The 24793-nt window shown below is 41.4% G+C and overlaps 1 protein-coding gene and 1 pseudogene across 1 annotated transcript in view; both read left to right on the forward strand.

The window, feature by feature from the left end:
* Ppp2r2d (protein phosphatase 2 regulatory subunit Bdelta) overlaps positions 1-24793 on the forward strand; it is a 36378-nt gene that overhangs the window by 4175 nt on the left and 7410 nt on the right. Inside the window, exons 3-8 of the mRNA XM_055608870.1 lie at positions 16049-16146; positions 17443-17608; positions 18145-18257; positions 20660-20837; positions 22058-22222; positions 24114-24375. Of these exons, the coding sequence (XP_055464845.1) occupies positions 16049-16146; positions 17443-17608; positions 18145-18257; positions 20660-20837; positions 22058-22222; positions 24114-24375 (982 nt within the window). The remainder of the gene's footprint in view (positions 1-16048; positions 16147-17442; positions 17609-18144; positions 18258-20659; positions 20838-22057; positions 22223-24113; positions 24376-24793) is intronic.
* On the forward strand, positions 7484-8466 carry LOC129678170 (40S ribosomal protein S3a-like; annotated as a pseudogene).

A 24793-nucleotide genomic window follows, 5' to 3' on the forward strand; every position in this document is an offset into this window, starting at 1 on the left:
TGCAAGGGAGACACCTACTGCTTTAAAGACAGGCTTGCAATCAACGCACTCACGGGAAACCTGAAGGCCTCTCTTTTTGTGTTTATTAACTTTCCAGAAGAAATGGGGGAACTGTTGAAGGAGTCTTATGTTGAACTTAGTGTTTTTGAACTTGGTATCACAAGATCCAAGTTAACAGCTGGTTCCTTCATTTCAGAACTTGAAATTTTAAATGCCAGGTCTTTTTGCTTAGTTTGTTGTAATAATTTCTTTTTTTAATTTTTTTAATTTACATAACTACTATACCTTCCTCAGCCCCTTCGAATTCTAGCCCCTACTATCTCTCAGATTCATGACCCCTTTTATTTATTATTGTTACATGTACACAAGTATAAATACAACCTATTGAGTCCATTTATTAATGCTGCCAAGTACGTGTGTTTAGGAGTAACCACTAACTTTTATATTTGGAGAGCCAGTGTCCAAAGACAGTTTAGAGAAGTGATTGATGTTGGTTCCAGGGATTGAACTTGGTTCATCAGGTTTGATAGCAAGTATCTCTTTTACTACTGAGCCGCCTTGCCAGACCTGACATAATTGTTTTTCAATCCATGAAGTAGTCTACTGCTTTATTCTCCTCCCCCCCCCCCCCCCGGAAGTAATACAAAGTCAAACTAAAGGTCTATGTGCTTAGCTCCAAGGTGAACCTTGGGGGTTATATAAGTGACCTGGCAAGCTGGATGATCTTTTAAAAGATTTAAAAGAAAAACCTTCTTGAGGGTCACATGGTGTTTCGAAAGAAACAAACCCCACATAGTAACAAAATGAAGGGAAGTTGGGCTGAAGTCAAGAGGTAACTATGTTTCATTGAATATAGATACATCTCATTTCAAAGATTATAAATATGGGGAATGTAATATCAGAAATGGGACACTTAGCTACCGACTTTCTATGTTCAGGTTGATCCCACATAAGGACAATGGACATTGGTGCTTAATATGGGACTTTCTTCTTTTTCCCCTATTTTTGAGGCTCAGTGGTACAAAGTATTTGGTTACTTGAATTATTTCCATCCTGAGTTCTGTACTGTGTTGCAGCAAAGCCTGCAGGAAGCTGGGCATGGTGGCACATGCCTTGAACAGACAGATCTCTATGAATTGGAGGCCAGCCTGGTCTGCAAAGCAAGTCCAGGACAGCCAAGGCTACACAGAGAAACCCTATCTCAAAAAACCATGAATGAATGAATCCTCTAGGAAAGTATCTCAGGTAGAGCATCAATGAAGCAACAAGTAGAGTATCAGTGAAGCAAGTGATCCAGTAGTATTAAGTTTGCAGTGCACCTCAGCTTGGAGTGAGAGATCAGACACTGCCTCTCCCAAGATCCCTGCAATCTTATTGATTCTCATTTGCATCTTTAAAGTTGGGTCTATGACCAGGGAGCTGATCAGTTACATAATTAGGTGTAGTTTCCAAGATTATCTGTAGCACTAAATGAGCATTGTGCTTTTAGTCCTTGATGTGAAGATTTATTTGAAGGGAGATCATGGGTTCAGAGTGTGTCCAGCAGTTACCAGATGTTAAATAATCAACTTGAAGTGTTTGATATTAGCTATATATAAGCATAGATTGCTTTTTACCTCTGCAGTTTACTGAATCCTGTCTTCTGGGCCTGGTATCTTGATTTGTTGTTGGGTTTTTTGTTTGTTTGTTTTTTTGTTTTGTTTTTTGTTGTTTTTTGTAGCTATTAACCTGTGACTGTTGCCATCTTTGCATCATTACTTCTATTTCTTTTCTGTTCTTTATTATTGATTCTTTTTGCTTTCTGTCTTCTCAACACTCCACTGATCCTTCTCACTGTCCAATTGCACCTTGTTGGTAGATCCCTGGTCTAGCTGCTCTTCACACCTGTCCTTGGACTCTGAACTGTCTTTTTACTTGATGTGATGTTGTTTGACAGTATCACGCATTAGGCTTGTCTCTTCAACTTCATGCCAGTCAGAATGGGCAGGACACATGGTAAGACATTGTGCAGAGGAATGTGGTTACAAACCCTGTTTTCACTCTCTTACTAGCTTTGTTAGCAGAATACTTCTGTTTCTCCATCCAGAAAGTGGGGAGTTTACCTATAACCATTACAGAGTTGATGAAATTCCAGGGAGCCTGGAAAGCTCTAGCAAGCGGGACACAGGACATGGTGCCTGGGGAACAGTATAGAGGAGCTGGCCCTGTGCTCTGTGGTAGGCATGGAAACAGAATAGAGGTGTGTGCTAAAGAAGTTGGCACAGTGCACTGAAGAAGGGCTGTCGATGCTTTGCCCAAGAAGTGCAGAAATGAAATTCAGTCAGTGGGTAGGGCACTGACTGCATTCATGCTAGGGCTAGGATCTGCAGAGGAGTGACCACTGCAGAACGGAGGATAGCGATGAAGGGGAGGAAGTCAGGGCCTGACAAGAAGGGGAGAATATTTGAGGCACAGAGTGCTTTGAGGAGAGGTTTTAGAAGCATAGCTTTCTGAAAAGTAAGGGAACCCAACTTAATCCTTTGGCAGACAGGAATGGGCTAAGAAGCAGAAGGCCAGCCCAGCTAGTAAATTTTCTACAGCCCTTGAATCCCATGCCGAAGGCTTTGAATTGTGCTGTGAGGGATCATGAGCCTTGATGGAAACACTATAACTGTGAGGGTCACTGCCTTTGGAGAATGGCTAGATTGGCAAGCACAGGCTCTAGGGAGAAAGTCAAAAACTCTCAGGAATTTCTACACTTTTCAACAAAGTGCCTAATGATAAATAATTCAGGCTTTGCACTCTGGGCTATCTTTTCACTTGGGGTGACATTGTTTAGCAGTGCCCTATGTCATGCTTGTCTCCTTAGTTTAATGCCAGTCAGCGTGCAAAAAAGGCAGCACACATGGAAAAATGTTATGCAGAGATTTGAGATTTGAGTACAAACCTGTACCTGTTGACCTCGAATCTACTTCATAGAGGGATAATAGCTGCAGCTCATCAAATGTGCAGGCTGCTGCAGAGTTACCTTTTGGGTGTACATTGCTAACCTCACTATAAATCCTGACTTTTTTACTGAGGACCTAGAAAACTTCTGTCTGTGTGACTTAGACCTGTCAATAATATTTAAAATTAGTGCAGCTTAAATTTTGTGGGGGAGGTTTTTTTGTTTTGTTTTGGTTTGTTTGTTTGTTTGTTTGTTTGTTTGTTTGTTTTTGCTTTAAAATATATCTACATGAACTCTTTTAATGAAAAATATTTTTTGGTAAAGAGTCTTACCCCTAGCAATCCTCATATCTGTTCCCAAGTAGGTCCCTCAGTTGCTTTGTTGAAGTTCATAAAGCAAATTTGGCCTCAAACCATAGATTTAAATATATATATGGAGAAGCGGTTACACTTCCAGGGAGTGGTGGGTGTTCTGTTCTTTAATCAGGGCTTTGTTCTTTAGCTGTTCCTTGAAATCTGGACCATCTTGGATCTAGGTCTAGCTCAGGCTGACCATGAACTCACACAGATCCTCCTGCCTCTTTATCCCTGGTGCTGAGATTAAAGACCACCACTGCCTTTTTGTCATGGAACTTTTATGCCCTGTGAAGCCAGGCTCAGTGATTCTTGCACTTGTGGGATCTGTGCATGGAGCTATTCTGATCTTTAATGATGATTGTGTTCCTCCCCACCACCAAAAAAAAAAAAAATTGAATTTGGCCAGGCATAGTAGTTCGTAACTGTAATCCCAGCACTTGGGGAGGCAGAAGCAGGCGGATCTCTATGAGTTCAAGGACAGCCAAGAGTACAAATTGAGTCCAGGACAGCCAAGGTTACTCAAGAGAAACCCTGTCTCAGGAAAAAAAAAAAAATTGTTTGTTAATGCCACCATTAAGGAGACATAGATTCTCCTTTGTGTTCTAATCTGTTTTTGAAAAGCTGGATTTTATTGACAGTAGATTTTATTCATAATTTTACTTCACTTTTCTCATTTTTCAAAAAAATAAAATATCTACCACATGTCAAAGTCTGAATGACCAAAAGAATGCAGCATTCTGTGAAAACAGTGCCAATAAGGTGCCTTTCCTAGAGACAGTTGTACACGAAGAATCAGCAGGCAGGCTTTATAAGAACACAGAACAGCCCGGCTACAGGATGGGGGAGTAAGTCAAGTCAGTGATTCCAGTGTTCGTCACGGATAGTCCTAAGGAAAACTGGCTCTTTGCAGTTTCTTCTGCCACATGGATGTCATACAGGACCTGGGTAGTGCTGCTGCAGTGCTGGGCAACTTGCAGCCTTTACTCAGCCACACAGAGAGCAGCACTTATACAGCAGATCATATATCTGTGACATTGGCAACACAGCTTTGACCGTAGTGTTCCTGAAGCTGTCACAGACCAAACTGTGAGGACCACTGCTGTGCAGGAAGCTGTTAACAGTGGAATGACCAGGACAAGGCAAGTTTAAGAACAGCCACACCCTTTCGTCTGACTAGATTTTATTGTTTTTGACCCAGGACACAAAAATACAGTGTTATTTATAGAAAACCAAATGGTAGAGCTGCAGAGAGACTGAAAAATGAAGCCTTTAGCTTCATTTTCACGGTGGCTCATGCCTCTAATCCCAACACTCACGGAGGCAGAGGCAGGCGGATCTCTGTGAGTTCGAGGCCAGCCTGGTCTACAAATCAAGTCCAGGACAGCCAAAGCTACACAGAGAAACCCTGTCCCCTCCCCACCCCATCCCCCAAAAAAGAAGCCTCTATTGGGTTTCCCACAGTTCTGGAAGCCCTCCTGGGTCTCCACCTGTAATTAACCCTGTGTGTTCTCAGCCATTCATTGTTTTCATCTGTCTGTTCATATTTTATGATTTTATTTTATTTTTTTTTTCAAAAGCAGAAGCACCTCTTGTGGCTTGCTTATTAGTGTATGATTTGAGGTTTATGTGTGGCTCCTTAGAGCCTGGCCACAGATCTTCAGCTATAACTGCTATGTTAATGTCATTTCACATATTAGAAACTTGATTCCCAGGAACACTGAGTGGATCACTGTGGATGCTGCAGAGCTGTCAGGAGTGTTATGCCTATAGTCTGTGCTCAAATGTGCTAGGTCACCTTCATCCATGGTTCCAGTCCATCCTTCATGGTAGCTGCAGAGTATTTTGCATATAGGTGACCTCATTCATCAACTGATAGTACTCAGTAGTACTACAAGCGATGTACTACAAGGACAGTCTTGTCCATCCATCTGCCTACCTTTAGACATCCATCCTTTGAGTAGGTACATATTAGTACCTATGCAAAATGGTAAGAATTCATTTCACTTACTATTCTAGAGTACCTCTTCATTTATGCTTTAGAGAGCAATTTGACATTTGTCTGAAGAAATGAGACCCCAGCCAGGTATGGTAGCACATGCCTTTGATCCCAGCACTTTGAGGAAATAGAGGCAGGCAGAGTTCACTGAGCTCAAGATCAGCCTGACTACAGAGAAAGTTCCAAGCCAACCAGAGCTATATGGTAAGACCCTGCCAATAATATTAAGAACAATAGTAAATAGATAAGTAAATAAAATAAAAGGTGTGAGACCCTATGATTACCCCATGTATAAGATCCCTACAGATACGTGATGGCATTTTACTAAGAGGTGCGTTGTAGTTATAGAACAAGAAAACCTAATTGCCTAAGAGCAGTGAAGCAGTGAGCTGGGTCATGCAGTGCACCTGGTTAGAGGAGTCTGTGCCTGATGTAACACTCATGACATGCTGAGTGACGGTGCTTGCCGAGCAGTGAGCCTGTATAAATGGTGGTAAATACCCAGGTCAGGGTACTGCTTGGCAACTAACATATGTCACCTGTGGGAATGAAGATGGGATTGCCATTGAAGGGGTCTTTTGCTTTTATTCTGTATTTCTATGAGCTCTTTTGCTTTTATTCTGTATCTTTATTTCATTTTGTTGCACACCAGGGTGCCTTTTATTTTACAGTGATAGGAAAAGACCAGCCAGAGGAATCAGGATTGTTGCTAACAGCCAGGAGGTGGCAGATCTCCCTTGAATTCCTAGTGGAGATCTTTGTGAGTTGACAGTCCACTTTTTCAAGGCATGCTGGCTTTTATAAACTCTACTCAGCTGTTTAACATTACTTAAAGTTTTATTTTTCTTTTTGATTGTCCTGTTCTGAGTTTCTAGAACAACAAACCAGCTGTTTGTAAAAGTTCGTTTACTACAGAAGTTTAGATTTAAAACCTATCTAACAGTCATTGTTGAAGTAAGGAGATGCACACCTTCTATGGGTCTGTACAGACATAAACACCAACCACATATATATATATATATATATATATATATATATATATATATATATATATATATATCTCCTCTCAGTTCTGTTGTTGTATGTAGGACCTTGTACTAAAGTCCTAGTCATTTGTCACGTCTTGGTATATATACCCTATGGACTTGACAGTAAAACACTAGTAGCAATGTAGTAATAGTAGTAATGCAGGTACCTAATCACCTTAACACATGGTGTTGTTTGAATTTCTGTAAGAAATTGAAGCTACATTCAGAGTTGAAGTCTGTATGTGTAACTTCTCAGTTGTACACCTGTACCTCCTTGTCCACTGCAGCAGTGCCTGCTATAACCATGGTGCAGTGCTTGCCACTGCCTCTGAGTCGATCAGTTGGTGCACAGATAGTTTCTGCTTGAGCAGACTGACTAGAATCACCTTTTCTGTGCCTTTTACATTTTTCATTATCTCCAACCAGAGCCTTGTACCATGAGCTTTCTCTTCTTCCTCTTTGTTGCACTACTGCCAGGCATAGTCTACTCAGTCTCCAGGAATTCTGTGTGTAAAGTAGGAGCACGCTAGTCATCCAGCTGCCTCTGCTTTTACTCCTGTGTGTTCAAGGCCCTCACAATGCTGGGGCATCAGCACTTCCTTCAGACTTCTTCGTTTTATAAAGGTTTCTTTTCAAACAAATGTATTCCTTAAAAGCAGTTTGGGATTGAGATTTTTATGCATTGAATGAACTAAACAAAAGCACCTTGTTTCTGTGTTTTTCTTAGGTAAATGATAAAATGATTGGAGATTTTTTTTACCTGAAGTTTGATAAAACTAACGTGTTTTGCCTAATTGATATCAGTTGGTAAACCTACTTACTTGTTGTACAGTTTCTTCAATTTAGAGAGAGCTTTGAGTTCCTGTATGTATGTTTAAACATACTTCAGTGTGTAGTATAAGGAAGAGTCTTTCAGGGTTAAGTATATTCCTGGCAAATGTTAATAAAGATGAATAAAAAACAAGCAGTTGGGAAAGATTAGCAGCCTTGTGTTGTTGATATGATTAATCAGATAGGTTTAAAGGTCCATCCTGAAATTCTGAGATGTTCCTCCCTTTTGTACAGTTGTCAAAATGATGACTTTATTAGATAGACGAGGAAATCTCAGGGTCATTATGGTAGTCTGGCTGTATCTAAAGCACAGCAAAAAAGCCTTTTTGACTCTCTGAGCAGCACAATGGCAGTCAGCAAGAACAAGCACCTGACGAAAGGCGGCAAGAAAGCAGCCGAGAAGAAAGTGGGTGATCCATTTTCTAAGAAAGACTGGTATAATGTGAAAGCTCCAGTTATGCTCAGTATCAGAAACTTTGGAAAAACCTAGTCACAAGGACTCAAGGAAACAAAATTTCATCTGATGGTCTCAACAGCTGTGTATTTGAAGTGAGCCTTGCCAGTCTGCAGAACAATGAAGTTGTACTTAGGAAATTCAAGCTAATTACTGAGGGTGTTCAGGGACAAAACTGTCTTGACTACTTTCCATGGCATGGATCTTATCCAGGACAAAATGCATTCCATGGTCAAAAAGTGGTAGACCATGAATGAAGCTCATGTTAATGTCAAGACGACTGATGGTTGTTTGCTCTGTCTTTTCTCTGTTGGTTTCACTAAAAAACTCAGCAATCAGATACGCAAAAACATCCTATTTGCAGCACCAGCAGGTCTGCCAGATCCAGAAGAAGATGATAGACTTGAGAAGATCTGAAAGAAGATCATGACTTGAGGAGTGCAAATGACTTGAAGGAAATGGACATCATTGGAAAAGACAGAATGGGCTTGCCAGTCCATTTATCTTCTTCATAATGTCTTTGGTAGAAAAGTAAAAGTGCGGGGCTGGAGCAATGGCTCAGAGGTTAAGACCACTGGCTGTGCTTCTAGAGGTCCTGAGTTCAATTCCCAGCAACCACATGGTAGCTCCCAGCCATCTAAAATGAGATCTGTTGCCCTCTTCTGTTGTACAGGGTCGTACATGCAGGCAGAACACTATACAAAATAAATCGTAAAAAAAAAAAAAAAAAAAGAATGTTGATGTCATTATAAACACTGGACTCGGTCTCAGTGATAGTTCCAAAGTGCTTTGGCATCTGATTAGCTAGCTGTTAACTACTCACACTTTAGGATGACATGTACTAAAGGACAATGCCACTACTGCTTTGCCGGCTAACAAAGTAGATAGACTTGTCATGACTGGTGTATTTCAAAATTACTCAAAGAATTTCTAAGGAGGTGGCAAGATGGTTCAGTGGGTAAAGCCATTTGCCGCCAAGCCTTGATAACCTTAGTTCAATCTCCAGGTCCCACATGGTGGAAAGAGAAGTAAATGAAACAAGTTGTCTTCCAACCTTCATGAATACCGTGCACACACACTTATGGGGGTGGGGGATTTCTACAGAGGAAATTAAGCATAAAATGATATAGTGAGCTTTCTTGTAGTATATTAAAGAAAAGTAAGTTATAAGGCCCTGGAGTAATTTGATTCATTTGTTTTATGATATATTTTGTTTATAACAGCCACATTGAGATATAAACTACATACATAAAATTTATCTCTTTATATAGTTTATAGCTCATCTTTTGTTGTTTTTTGAAATGGGTTTTCTCTTTGTAACCCTGGCTATGCTTGAACTCTGTAGACCAGCTGTACTGGAACCAAAAGTACTGGGATTAAAGATGTGCACAGCGATACCTACCTGAAACTAAATGATACTTTGGAGGGAGTGGAAAGGGGGCTCACTATGTAGACCAGGCTGGCCCTGAACTCACAGACGCTTGTTTTTTGAAAGTGATGGGCATGTTTTTTTCATCCAAAAAGAATACTCACTGTTTGTTGCCCCCTTTTCTCCTTCCATCCCATCTATAGAGTTTAATATATATTTTATGCATAGAAATTGCCATTTCTGTGGATAAATAAAGTCATATGAGATGTACCTTTTTACATCCGGCTTCTTTTGCTTAGCAGTGTTCTTGAGGTTCATCCATGTTCAAGGCTACATCAACCCTTCATTCCCTTTTCTAATAAACAATAGTCAGTTATATTCATTTGTTAATCCATTCATTGCCTAAAGGCTTTCCTCCACTCTAGGAGTAATGCAATTTAGGAATATTCTACAGGTGTTTGTGTAAGAGGTGTGTTTTTACACTCTTGACATACACATAGGCATGGACTTGTTTGGTCAGTGGCTCTATATCTGCCATTTTTTATTATCTGCCCAACTGTTTTCTAAAGAAGTTGTGTTTTACATTCCAGTATACAATGATTCCAATTTCTCAACATTTCCTCGGTCTTTGTTATTTGTCCAGTTTTACCTATTCTGATGGTTGTAGGGTATTTGATGGTTTTGATTTGCAGCTCCCTAGTGATTATTTATTGAGCACTGTTTCCTGTGCTTATTTAAACACTGACATAACTTTGACAATAGCTGTTCAAGTACTTTGCCTAGTTTTAATGAACTTTTTTCTTTAAAAAACAAACAAAAAAATGGTCTCAGTTCAGTTGTCTTCATACTCTATATATATCCAAGAATGACCTTGAACTCCTGATCCTTCTGCCTCCACCTCCCAAGTGTGCTAGCATAGAGGATTTTCCTGAGGTTTTGCTTGTGCGTTTTGTTTTGACAGGTTTTTGTTTTTGTTTTTGACAGGTTTTTACCAAGTAGCCCTGGCTATTCTGGAATTTACTATGTAGACCATAGTAATAGGCTACCCTCAGACTCACAAGAGATCTGCCTGTCTCTGCCTCCCATGTGCTGGGAGTAAAGATATGTGCCACCATGCATGGCTTCATTTTTTCAAATTTTTAAATGATTGTTTTTTGGGTTTTTTTGTTGTTGTTTTTTTTTTTTTTTTTTTAATGCATTGGTGTTTTGCCTGTATGTCTGTCTGTGAGAGTGTCAGATCCCCTGGAACTGAAGTTGTGAGCTGCCACGTGGGTGCTGGGAATTGAACCCATGTCCTCTGTAAGAGCAACCCGTGCTCTTAACCACTGAGCCATTTCTCCACCACCACCCCTTTTATTTTTAAATTTTTGTGTGTGGTGGAGGTACACGTGCCAAAGCAGTTTTGTGGATTCAGTTCTCTTCATCTGGGTTCTGGGGCTTGAACCAACAGTCTGTCCTGGTTGCACAGAAAGCGCTTTATCTACTGATAAAGCCAGCTCCTGTTTTTTCCAAAGAACTTTGTAGCATTGGTGCTTAGGACTAATATATTTATTTATTTATTTATTTATTTATTTATTTATTTATTTATTTATTTATTTATTTTGCTTTGTTTTATTTTGTTTGTTTGTTTCCGGACAGGGTTTCTCTGTGTAGCCTTGGCTGTCTTGGCCAGTGATCTGCCTGCCTCATTCTTCCTGATTGCTGAGATTACAGGTGTGTACCACCATGCCTAACTGATATATTTTAAGAATTTATTTTAAGCTGGTTGTTGCTTAAAACACACCTTCTCCTCCCTCTGAGGCAAGTGGATTTCTGAGTCTGAAGCCAGCCTAGTCTACAGAGCCAGTTCCAGGACAGCCAGGGCTACAAGAGAAACCCTGTCTTAAAAAAGTAAACTAAATAATAAGATTTTGCTTTATATAAAATTATATGACATGCATGATTTTAAATAATGAATTGCTGTGGTTTATAAGTAAGTGTCCAAATTCTTTAATTTGGTTGTCCTGGCACAATTTCTTGAAGTACTGTTGAATTCTTGTTGAATTCCTTGGCTATCTTGTTGAGAATTGGTTGACCAAAAATATAAGACTGTATGTCTGTCTTTGTGGAAGTCTCATTTTGATTTCTTGTGCTTTTTTAGTTAATTTTGAAATAAGGAAGTTTGAGTCTATCACTTGTGTTATTTTACAATGCCTTTACATTTCAGTGTATATATCTTATATTTCTTTCTTGAACATATAGTAAATACATATGTTTTCTTTTTTTTTTTTTGTTTTGGAGTTGCTCATAGTTACTTTATGGACATGAAATGGACCTTGCATTGGTTTGGTATCCTATATCTTAGCTGAACTCATTAGCTGTTGATCTTAAGATTGTAAACACAATGGGTAGTGCTGGATACTCGCCTTTATTCCCAGCACTCAGTACTGGCCTCAAACTCACAGAGATCCACCTGCCTCTGCCTCCCTGAGTGCTGGCATTACAGGCATGCCGACTAAATGACTTTTTTTAAGGGACTACTACAGATTAAAAGAGATATAAAAGAAAGTAAAGGTTACTTATACAAGGAGAGGCTCTCAGATCATCCAACTCCAGGGGGTTGTTGCATTATAAAAGTAACTTGTATTCACCTGAAGTAATTGTAGGTCTCAGAGGCTTACTGCTTCCTGTCTGCTAACCTAGGCCTAGTCCTCGAAGCTTCTAGCCTCTGTACAATCTAATCTAGACCTAGAATGTTTTCAGCCTCTGAAACTTATTGCTGAGTAAGCTTACCCTCTCTGTACAACTGTCTGGTAAAACAACCTCTGAATTCCACAAACTGAACTGCCACAAACTCAGCTTCAGTGCACTGCCTTTCACCTCACTGACACAACTGCCTGAACAGAACTTAGAGATCTGCATGCCTCTGTCTAAATCTTGGGATTAAAGGCATTTCCAACCATGCCTGGACCTTACCTGAAACTTCCTCTGTACCAGGCTGGCCTTGAATTCAAAGATCTGCTTTCTTCTGTCTCCTGGGATTAAAGGTATAGCTTTATTCCAACTAGATCAAACAGACCTAGGTTTTTCTGGGTGTGATCTCTTGCCAAAGCAGCCATGGTTGCTGGATTAAAATTCTTCTGCAAACTTTGCTTCCTTTTTGTGGGGCTGGAGTTCTTGTTACTCTGTGGCCTTTTCCATGTCATCCATGTATGCCTCTGTGGGCTTGTCAGCCCTTTGGCCTTCAGACCTTTCCACTTAGGAGATTCTGGCCCTAACCCTCTGGTTTTTTGTTTGTTTTCTCCCTTCTCTAAGAATTGTCAACTTGGCTCATGGGACACTGAAACCGGTCCTCCAGTTGTGTTTTCCTTACTGCTGTCCATCTCTTTGTGCTACACCCTGTGCCTTGCAGTTTCTAGGCCACTTAGATTTTAGGTAAAAGTGCCTTCTCAGTCAGGCAGGGATGGAAGCTCAGCCTCCCAGGTGAGACAGGTCATGTGTGCTCCCAGGAAGAGCTTCCCATGCATTACCTAGCAAGGCTGTTAGTAAACAGCACCTTTGTCAGTGGGCTTCTGTGTTCTTTCAAGTGTCTGCTTTGTTCGATTGACTTTTCCTACATCTGCAGATGTGAGATTTTTGTTTAAAAAGGTATAGCCACTGTGAAGACAGTTCTGTGAGCAAGTGGTCTTGGAGACCTGTCTGCATTCTGGGCTTTGGCGGTTTTTGAGAGGTATCTTGTGGTGGGGGTGCTAGAGTGTCACCCAGCATCTCAGGAGCATGAAATAGAAACAGCCCCGGGAAATGCTCCCCTAACTGGAGCTACTTGGCCTTGAGGTAGAGGAATAGCTGGAATTGTCTTGTTTAATTTAATATTTAATAAATTTAATTTTTAAATATTCAGCAAGACCCTCTGTTTAGACCACTACCTCATAGCTTATCCAGGCTTTACAAAGAACATTTCCAATTTTAGGCCCAGACATAATTTGTGACTTAGTGAAGATTATTTCTCAGCACTGATAGACTTGGAATTTTCTCTTTTAAAAGACTGAGTTTGTTTTAATTAAGCTGAAAATTACTGACAGCTAAAATACTGTTAATTATATAATACTGTCTATCCTCTTGAGTATAAATGGCATAGATTTAGTCCCTTTTTTGGACCAATAAAGACATTTTTAGTTTCATTTAAGCATAGTGAGTTATTTTGAGTAATTTAAAGGAGATAGATTGGAGGTATGGCTAAGTGATAGATCACTTGCCTAGTATACATGAGGCCCTGGTTCCAGTGTAGGGCCTGGGTATGTTCTGATAATAAAAGTAGCTCAGCTGGGCATGAAGGCTTATACCTGTAATCCCAGCTCTTGGAACGTTCAGGCAAAAGGATGAGGAGTTTAAGGTCAGTCTGAGCTACATGAGACCCTCTCTTTAAAAAAAGAGGGAGAGATATTATCTAGTCCTTATGCCAAATCCAACTGAAGCCTTTGAGGAAAGTAGCCCCCACAGTGGGGTCAGCAAGCAATACCCCTACAGTCAAGCCAACTCTGAGTTGTCTGCAGGAAATTGCTGGCAGCTATTTGATTAGTATACTTGTGCAGTGTTAAGGATGCCTCTGTCAAAAACATAGGCAGATGCATTTCTGCCTTTCCACTGTGTCAGCGTTTATTGAGTAACAGTTAATTCACAGGTATGGAAGTTTCATTGGTTGCAGTTTGCCAGGTAATCCTGCTTTCCTTGATAGCCAGCTAAGATAAATACCAGTTATTTTGTTCCCATTGTTAATAACTAATATTAACACTCAAATCACGTACTATGTATCTTCTTGTAATATCTCTGTATATATATGTAGGTAACAAAATAGTTACAGGGGTTAAGAGGCCTCCAGCAGAAATCAAGTTGTTGAAAAGAAGCCTGGGAAGCAAAAGCAGGTGGAGAGGCAAAAAAGGAGTGTATACCCGCACGGAGCGCTGAAGATGCTGCCACCACCTTAGTATCAGAGTTATGCTGTAGAAGTGAGTTGCCGGGAGGGTGGGGAGGCAAAGACAAGGCCAGATCCGGGTAAATGTATGGGAAGAGTGTCAGGTCCAAACAAGAGTACTGGGTTCAGGCAACATTAGGAGCAGGTCACATGACAGACTAGGCTGAAATCTCTGAGACCGTCAGGAGTATTCTGCTTTTGGTGCCTTATTTCACACACTGGGTGATCAGATAACAGGTTGGTAAGGCCATCACAGAACAGTGTTAATGCCTATCTCTGTATAGGTTCCATTTGAGGGAGCTGTGCCTTTTCCCCAGTCTGAATGTATCAGGGTTGGCTTTCCTGGTGATGACCTTTATATGCTCTTGTGCCCCTGTAGTCTTCATTTACTTTGATAAAATTTACAAGATGGCACCCTTTCTACTTTGAGGAATAAGTGTTTATCATCCTAAATTGTGTCTGTGGTTGGTGCCAGGCAAATTGTATTTGTTTACAGCGTCCATCTTAGTGCAGAGTCATCTTCCATTCTCACAATGTAATCAAATGCTGCTTATAAAATGGAGTCTGTTGGGGCAGAGCACAGTTTGATCTCATGATACAGTCGTTATGAATTGCATCTAGTCATTTGGGAGTTCTTTTCAGTAGCTTCAACCTTTGGTTCTATTACTTACTAGTAGAGAAGGTGCTTATGGCCATGTTCAAGTTTGCCTTTCTGTTGTGATAAATATCATGACCAAACAAAACTTGAGGAAGGGCTTATTTCAGCCTCCAGGTTATAGTCTGTCATTGAGAGAAACCAGGGCAGGATCTTAGAGGGCTGGAAATGAAGCAGAGACGTTGAAAAGAAACTGCTTACTTGTTTACTCCCTCTAGCTTCTTCAGCTAGCTTTCTTATACTGTCAAGGCCAATAGTAGGCTGTGCCCTCTTATATCGATTAGCAATTAAGAAAATGTTTGACCAGGTAGTGGCACAATACTTTAATCCCAACACTTGGGAGCCAGAGGCAGGCAGATCTCTGTAAATTCCAGGTCAGTCTGGTCTAAATAAAGAGATCATGTCAAACTACCACCACCCCACCCCCTACCCAGAAAATGCTTCTAAGACATGACCACAAGCCAGTCTGACTGAAGCAATTCTTAGTTAAGGTCCACTCTTCTCAGGTAATTCTAGTTTTGTGTGAAGGTGACAGCTGATGCTGACCTGAAAAGCTGTATCGTATTTATCTCTGCAAACATCCAACTTTAGTAGTTAGCATAGGGAACACAGAGATCCATCTACAATGTCTGTCCTCAAGGCAACTGCAGTGAGTCAGCTAACCTTACTATCACAGGAAGTGCATGTAGTGTCCAGTCAAAGGTTATACCCATACTGCCTCAGAGTGTGTTTGGGCCTTGTTCTCATTCAGGCAGCAGGCAACACAGCTAGAATACATAAGACTAATCTCAAGAATCTATCCTAGATTCTTTTCTGGAAAATATGGTGGCTTTTTCCACTCATGGGCACGGAGCATATTTCTACCCTGTTGTTTCCCTGCTGGGGTGGGGAGTGGGGATGTGCATTATTTATTTGTTGCAGAGGGATTGAGGCTGGGGAAGAGCTCCCAGCCTTCTAGTTTGTCAGTCTTGCCCAGAGTGGTCGTGGTCTGTAAGTGTTGTACAGGTTTAACAAAAGTTTCTGAATGAATATTAAAACATTCCCATGATTACTGTGTAAGAATCAGTTTAGGGATCTGGAGAGGTGATTCAGTGGTTAAAGAGCACTCACTGACTTCTCTTGCCGGGGACTTGGGCTCAGTTTCCAGCACCCACATGGAGGCTTACAACCACTATAAATCAGGGGGTCCCAGAGGATATGACACCTTTTTTTTTTCTACGTTCTTATCCTGTTTTGCAAATAAAAACGGCCCCGTCTGTATAAGTTGCTGCATGACAAGGACATCTTGTATTGGATCAGTGAAATCAGACTCTCAGAATTCACATGTACTGGAGAGTTCTATCATAGACTCATAAAGGAGCCAAGAAATATACACATTTGCCATGGAATGTTTGTTTTATTTTGGAAGAAAATTAGTATTTATTGTTCATCTTGATCCTCATAAAAACATCAGTTGTGATTGACTCTGTCTTCTGTTGACAGCCGACATCATCTCCACCGTTGAGTTTAACTACTCTGGAGACCTTCTTGCAACAGGAGACAAAGGTGGCAGAGTTGTTATTTTCCAACGGGAACAAGAGGTCAGTGCTTTACAGTCCACAATCAAATGGTATCACTATGTGCTGCACATACTGTTATCTGAGAAGAATAATAGTTTTCAGTATCCCGTTTTGTTTAACACTCAGTCCTGTTGGAGTAATTAGGTAGAACATTTTTTAAACATTACCCTGGTAGGTGAGGAAGAAATCTATTTCTCACTGTGAGTACTCCTAAACTGACTTCTTAACTCCTAAGCTGACAGTGCCTTATCACACTGCAGTAGGCACTTAGAAAATGTTTTTGTTAAAAAAGCATTTCTAGGACTGGAGAGATGGCTTAGCAATTAAGAGTACTGGCTGCTCTTCCAGAGGTTCTGAGTTCAATTCCCAGCAACCACATGGTGGCTCACAACCATCTGTAGTGGAATCTGATTCCCGCTTCTGATGTGCATTAAGACAGAGCATTCATATACATAAAATGCGTGAATAAATAATTTTTTTTAAAAAAGCATTTCTATGTTATGTGGGTCCATAAGGTAGCTGGAAAGAGTGAAAATGTTGCATCTCTGCATCACTTGTATTTGACTCCTTTGGGTTACCTGCTTCCCTGTGTGCATAAGCACAGTAAATCACAGCTATAAGTCATATGTTTATCCTTGGATTCTGGGAACAGCAGAGCTAACAGGACTATACCCCATATGTGATTAATCATCCACAGGGCAAGGCTGCACCATGGAGCAGAAGCCAGCATCTCCTGACAGCCAGACTATCTCTTCAGGCAATAGGAACCAGAATGGAAACAGCTAGATAAAAACACCCTAGCTAAGACTGCCAGACTACACATACCTCTTATGATTTGATTCCATTAATTTTTTTCTCATTCTTCTATTTAAATTTAAAACTCATTTCAGTACCAAAAATAAGCTGTTACCTCTGATATGGCCACACTAAATCTGTTTCTTATCTTACTTTGTTTTGTACTAGCGTATTCGAACTGGTGGCCAAGGTTAACTGGCAGGGTTTTGGGAAGGACTTAGGCCCTCAAACTTTAGTTAAACTATAAATTTAAAGGACTTAGGGTCAGTTTGACAATTACAAACAAAAAGAGGTGGAGGAGGGTAGCACATCCACAGACAAGCTTAATCATGTTCCCCAAAACTGCAGAGAAGACCTAGATGCACAGGGAAAGCCCGCAGTGTGTTCCTCCAAGTGCATCAGTGGGAGCTTCTCCAAGAGGGTATTTAAAAATGTGTGATCATTTAATGCTCATGTTATAGTAGTAAGAATTTATCTGCTTCCTGCTTTGTTCATTAAAGAAGCTGTCATGTTTCCTCACAGAATAAAGGCCGCGCTCACTCTAGGGGAGAGTACAATGTTTACAGTACCTTTCAGAGTCATGAGCCAGAGTTTGACTATTTGAAAAGTCTAGAAATTGAAGAAAAAATTAACAAAATCAGGTGGTTACCGCAACAGAATGCTGCTCATTTTCTACTCTCTACAAATGGTGAGAATTGTAAATGGCTATTTGATTTATTTTTAATTTTAGTGTGGATGGATTCTTATTTTAAATAATTCTAGAGGTTGTCTCTGCTTTAAACTTTGGAGAGGGTAAGTTGCCAGATAGATTGAAACCAATAGTTAGAAAATTGAAACTCTGAAAAGAAAACCAATATTACTTTGTATATTTGCCTGTATCTTTAGTTTTTGAGTGTGTGTGATATGTGTACACATATGTGGTGAATACTCACGTATGCACGCTTCTAGAGGCCAGGGAAGGCCATTGGATGTTCTCTACTATCGCTTTCTTTTATTCCTTTGAGTAGCCCCAAACAATGCTGGGGTTAGAGGGACATTTAGGGATTTGAACTCGGAGTCCCATGGTTGCTAAGCACTGTTCCTACCCAGTAAGCTACCTCCCCAGTCACCCAAGCTTAGGCACCAACTTAGGCAGGCAATAATTTCCTAGAACAGTTAAATAATAGTGATACGTGTCATTTGTGGTTTTTCTTTTAATATAAAGAATAAGGTTTTTATTTTCAGATAAAACTATTAAATTATGGAAAATAAGTGAACGGGATAAAAGAGCAGAAGGTTATAACTTGAAAGATGAAGATGGACGACTTCGAGACCCATTTAGAATTACGGCACTACGGGTATATGCTACATTTTCTTTAACCTTTCCAGCACTTTTCAGAAATAATCAAAACAGTTATATCAGCTGTTAAGAATACTGTTTCAAGTATAACAGGCTTTACCTTCCTGGTTCATCTGTAATGATGGAGTGGCCCTCCTTGCTGTGTACTTGTTGAAAATGGGATTCTTTGGTCTGGAGAGGTGGTTAAGAGCTGTCTGCTCTTCCAGAGGTCCTGAGTTCAATTCTGAGCCACCAATGGTGGCTCATAACCATCTATACCTTCTACTGCCACCTTCTGGCATACATATGTACACGCATATAGAGCATTCAAAATAAATAAAATCTTTAAAAAAAAAAAAAAAAAAACCTGAAAATGGGATTGCTCGGTGTCACCAGACTCACAAGGTGGTGCGAAGGGAAAAGCTCATGTTTGGTTTCCTGGCAGAGCTTCTGTTGAAAAATGCCCACTTGCTGGTGGAGTAACACAGTATAGGTAGCAAGGCAGTGGAGTTTGTGAAATTTCCTCTGAGTGAACAGTGTAGCACACTGCTGTTATTTTAATTCTTCACCTATTAGACCTGATCAATACTTTCAATGGTGGACTAGTGCAAACATCAGGAACACAGCACAGCTATGTTTTGAAATAGATGGCTAGTAGGTTTTTCAGGAAAATTAAGCCTTTGTTACACTGTTAACGAAGTGAAGGTGTGTTAGTTGAAAATTTAGCCATCTCTGGTGTTGCCGATATGTGGCCACCTTTTCTGACGTGCTTTCTAATAGAATGCCTCAGGCTCAGGAGTTGAAATGTGTGTAGTGTCTGATGCCCCATTCACTTGAGAAAGTTAGGCAGAGCTGGGATGACTATCCAAAGAGTTTTCCTCCTCTAACACTCAGCCTGATAACCAGGCCCAGAGAAGAGATGCTGTTTGTTCAGCTCTATGTCATAGGAACTCATATGTTCTCTTCCATACCATTGGGCAGTTCTGGTATAGTAGCTATGTTTGCATTTCTGACTTAGTGGGTGCACATTTTTAAATTACCATGGTATAAGGTGCTGTTGCCAAATTCTCTGAAACTTCCTGCTCTAGTCTTACTTTTTCTGCCATCACCTTCACCCCACTTGCACACACAGCCCTTCCCAGACACTGAGATCCTCTCATTCAGACCCCTGCATGTCCCATAAGCTCATGTGCTTGTTTGGGAGAACTCTGGTCCTACAGACCCAGTGTTGATTTTATTCTAGGCCTTTTTGACAGAATTAACCTGAATACAACCTTTCTGATTGGTGTCCAAAGTGAAGATATAAAAGAGCTGTTTATTGTTTTAGCACAGAGTGAAGACAGAATTAGTGGCCGGCAACTCTGTGATATTCTTAGGTCCGTTTTGGAGTTTCTGCTTCTTCTTTTAAGGATTTTTTTCTTCTGTTGTTTTAATTCTATGAAAAGGGCTCTTTCAGTTAGGATTGCAATTGCTTCTGCTTTGGCCAGCTGGAAACGGTAGAGGGTCATGGCATGTGTATTTCTTAACCTGCATATTGTGGAACTGGCATTTCTGTTCTAGGAAACCCTAGGGTATGGCCAGCACTGACCTAGGAGGCTAAAATGAGGACAGCTTCACTACAGATTTATCCAGGCTCACGTTTCTAGAATTTGGCCAGAAAAGACTCAATTGAGAGGCCTTTAAGTTTCTTGGCAATAAAAATGACTCTAGTATTTGTCTTTTCCTGGAACTTTAGGCTTCTGTTCTGTGGCTTTCCTCTTCTCTCTTGTGGTGCTGCTCCTTTAGACTGACTCTTAGTTCTGTTTCAGGCACAAGTGCTCTGTTGACACCTTCCTTCTACTTGTCTTTCCCTTTGCACCTAGCAGCTGATAACCCAGAAGCCTCTGAGACTGTGGCACCGAGAACTTTACATGAAGCATAGTATATGCACACCCATCCAGGTGACTAGCTGTACTTCAGTTCAGACTGTAGCCAGCTCTATATCAGGAGGTAGAGCTTTCTTAGCCCAAAGGACCTCCTGCATGCTGTCTATTAATCATTACATATGCAAATACCCCACCACTTGACCAGTGCTGTGAGAGCAGAGATTTGTGCACTCAGCAACAAAGACAAGGAGTTGCTGTCTCATCTCATCTGTGGCACCAGAGAACACCCAAGAGAATGATGCCTTGGTGGCCTGGAAAATATTGCTTAGGGCAGTTTACCTTCCTGTTTCCAACAAGACCACATTACCTCTGTAATGGGAACAAGGAGGAATAGCTGTGAACAGACAGCTTTCCACTCGGATCTCTGTAGCAGCTCTCCTCTTGTTTGAGGTGTTGCACAGCTGTAGAAAACCTCTGTCCCTTTTCTTGTCTAAATACCATATGCTTATACTATTGTGACCTTTGTTTTGAATTCCTTTCTCCGTTCCATTTTTAGGTTCCAATATTGAAGCCCATGGACCTTATGGTAGAAGCAAGTCCACGACGAATTTTTGCAAATGCTCATACATATCACATAAATTCCATTTCAGTAAATAGTGATCATGAAACATATCTCTCTGCAGATGATCTGAGAATTAACCTATGGCATTTAGAAATCACAGATAGAAGTTTCAGTATCCTTTACTCAAGTGCTGCCTCAGCTTGTTTTTATGATGATTGTACAGTTACTTCCCATGGGCAGCTATACCCCAGTCCCTCATCACTGACCTTTTGAATGCAGTGTTTTCTGGCAAAATAAGGTCTTTGTGATTGAGTGTTGCTAAAGATACAAACCTTACCAGGCAGTGATGGTCTTTAATCCCAGAACTCAGGAAGCAGAGACAGATGGATCTCTGTGGATCTCTGTAGGCCAGCCTGGTCTACAAAGTGAGTTCCAGGACAGCCAGGATTACACAGAGACACCCTGTCGCAGAAGAAGAAGTTAAAAGAAAAAAAGAAAAAGATACAGACCTCTGTGAGATAGCTTCAGTCTTTTTGGATCAGCCCTGCCTTACCTTGGGTTCCTGATGCCTCCCACCCTTTGCCCTCCAGTAAACCATTCATGTCCTGTCTGATTCTCTACCATCAGAGGTTTGTGGAAGCTCTAGGTACTGTAGTTCTTGTCACTGTAGAGATAACAGTACTTATTCTTGCCCCAGGCTGCCTTGCTGTCCTTGTGCACAGTAGTCACCCACCTTCTGCGAGGTCTTGCCTCCCAACTGTTTCTCTATAACCCCAGCAGCTTTCCATCTCCTTAACTTGAGGGTACAGACTCGGTCTGGGTCTCCTCTCTTTCGCAGCTTGGCACTGATTATAGCTTGGCATCTTGAAGCTCATACTGTTTCTATTCCCTGTGGGTCCCTGTCTCTTAACTGTGGCAGCTAGTGATAAGATATAGACTCATACATTGTATATTGTTTCCCCTGGAAAATAAACCTGTCCATCGATGTTCCACAATAGCCTAGAGAAGAATTTTACGCTTCCTTTTGTTTCCATTGGCTCATCTCTGTGGTTGGCTTCCTGCAGTGTTTACATTGCTCTGGCAACCCCATGCAAGCTCTTAAAGTCAAATAATTAGGACAGCAGAATCATTTGTGATTTGATAATGTTTGTGTTTTTAGTTATACATGGAATTATGTGTGTAGGTTGGCACTGCTGCCTTTGTAGATATCATTCAGTGCCCTTGTCTTATTTGGGCACTGTCCTGCATTCACCTGAAGCTCTTTGTTATGAACTCCTCTGTGGGAGTATATATGGTCACTCTCCTGTAGCTCCTCTCTTAAGCATCACTGCACAGTTGTCTGTCCTATTTCCCTCGAACAGTTAAGCACTATGCCTTAACATCGTAATCCAGACATTGTGGACATCAAGCCAGCTAACATGGAGGAGCTGACAGAAGTCATCACTGCCGCTGAGTTCCACCCACACCAGTGCAATGTGTTCGTTTACAGCAGCAGCAAGGGGACCATCAGGTTGTGTGACATGCGCTCCTCTGCCCTGTGTGACCGGCATGCCAAGTGTAAGTCTTCTAGGAATACCCTTGATTTCTAAATACTAGCTATTGCACTGATAGAGGTCCTCCATGTCCTCTGCAGGCCTGGAGTATAGGGAGGCTCCCCATGGGCTATGCAGTGAAGAGGTACTCCAACAGCTTTCTTCTATCTGACCCAGCTCACCATCTACCCTGAGTTCTCCATGACCTGGGCCATAGCCATCAGAGTGCATTCCACTTGTGTTATCTGTAGCCAACAGATACAATGCTGTGAGTCCCAGCTACTCAGGAGACTGAGGCAGCAACACTTGAGGGACAAGAAGAGACTTCACCTTAAAAGGAGGTTGGGGATAAGGGATTGGAGAGATGGTTCACCTATTAAAAGTGTGCTGCTCTTGTAGGTGACCTGAGTTTGGTTTCTACTACCCATTTCAAGTGGCTAACAACTGCCTGTAACTCCAGCTTTATCGCAAAAGCAAAACCATGCCATTATCTCTAGCACTCTGGAGGCAGAGACAGGCAGATTTCCCGGCAAACTTTCTATATTGTGAGTTCAACCAGGGCTACATAGTGAGACCCTGTCTCAGCAATAACAAAAACTTTCCAGTTCCAGGGGGTTCCTCCTTACACACACACACACACACACACACACACACACACACACACACACACCCCTAGAATTAAAAATAAAATAAACTTTAGGGCCAGTGAGATGGCCCAGCAAGTAAAGGTACTTTCTGCCAAGTCTGAACTGAGTTTGATCCCAGCACATATATGAAAGAAAACTGACTACTAAAAATTGTCCACAGACTTCTACATGCAAGTTCCTCCTAAACTAAGTGAATGTATTTGGAGAGGAGCAACTTTAAAGCATACCATGGTCTATGTTGTCCTGGTATACCATCTTAGAAAGCCACTGTGTGCAACTGTCCAGGAGAGCTTCCTGCTCTCATACTTGTGCAAACAGGGAAGCACCTCTTGCTTAGCCATTCTGGCGTGTGGCACTGTGAAATGTATATCCACCTGGAAATGCTCCTCCTAAGGCAGAACAGTGTCATAGAATGTTATCCCTGCGATGAGGTGCTGTCAATGTATGTAGCCTGGATCTTCCAGATGTTGTTCCTCAGTGAATAGCTTTAGGTTCCAAAAAGAGCTGTCCTTGTCAGCACTAGGTTAATTGAGTAAATGCTTAGTGTTGGCAGTAGCTGGCTTCCAGTGTCCTATCCAGGGCTAGCAAACATCACACACTTATACAGAAAAGAATGCTGGAAACCCTGGAGAAGCTTCAAGTAAAGGAAATTATCTTCTAGCCTGAAGCATGATTCAGCATGAGTATGGCTTTGTGCCGGAGGATTCACTCTGGCCTTTGGTGGGAGACCTCCCTCTGCTGTGGGTTGAGGTGCTGTAGAGAAAAGTACTTCTGCTGAAGAAGCAATGATACTCTTTTCATTCAAGTCACAGTGGAACATAGCCACTTACTAGAGAAAACAAACTCCTTTGTTGTCTGGTCTTTTGTCCAGTAGTTTCATTATGTAGCTGGCCGCTATATTGTTGTCTTAAGGTAGGACCAGCAGTCCTGCAAGTTCTGCCCTCCTGTGAGCAGGCTCTTCCCAAAGGACCCAGTGTACTGTTCTTCTCTACTACATATTCTCCTGTGATGTGGACAAACAGGTAGCACATCATGTCCCCAGCCCATTGTCTTTTTGGTACAAGCAGCTGTAGTTCTCATGCATACTAAATTCCTGCATACCTCCAGGACAATGGTCCAAGGTCTGTATGGGTTTGAAGGCCTGCACCTTGTGGGCAAGAACTGAGGATGACACTGAGCCCTCGAGGGTCTCTGAGAAGCCTCTGCCAACTTTAGGGTGGTGGTCTTTGATTTAGCACAGTAGCTGAAAGTGCTCACTTTGTTTTTCAGTTTTTGAAGAGCCAGAAGACCCCAGCAGTAGATCCTTTTTCTCAGAAATAATCTCATCTATATCCGATGTCAAGTTCAGCCACAGTGGTCGGTACATGATGACCAGAGACTATCTGTCGGTGAAGGTATGGGACCTCAACATGGAGGGCAGGCCTGTTGAGACCCACCAAGTACATGAGTACCTACGAAGCAAGCTCTGCTCCTTGTATGAAAATGACTGCATCTTTGACAAGTTCGAGTGCTGCTGGAATGGTTCAGACAGGTGAGGCTGCCAGCACCACACTACGCTGGCATCCAGAAGTGCTGGTACTTTCAATATCTCCCGCAAGTCCTCAGACTGAGTGCTGCCAGGAAGGGCATCTCAGTCAGATGAAGGATGCTGTCAGGATTGTGTTTCCAAGGCCTTTAATTTTCCTGTATGTATCACAGAGAAATCCAGGCATCTGAGCAGACCTTTCCTCACTGACCGTGCACCATGGCTCATGATATGTGTAGAGTGCTCAAAGAATGATTACATAGATGAGTGAAAGAAAGCAGGAAGTCATTTACTAGTCCAAAGGCCACCATTCAGTTTGTCTCTTTGTTTAGAGAGGTTTAAGAAATAGCCTTCAGAGCATAGCCGTGGAATGCTCACTCAGTGCAGTATGGTCTCGGACTGCATCATTTATCTCATGCACATT

Source organism: Psammomys obesus, unplaced genomic scaffold, assembly GCF_907164565.1.
Source record: "Psammomys obesus unplaced genomic scaffold, mPsaObe1.curated_primary_1811, whole genome shotgun sequence".
Classification (NCBI taxonomy): Eukaryota; Metazoa; Chordata; class Mammalia; order Rodentia; family Muridae; genus Psammomys; species Psammomys obesus.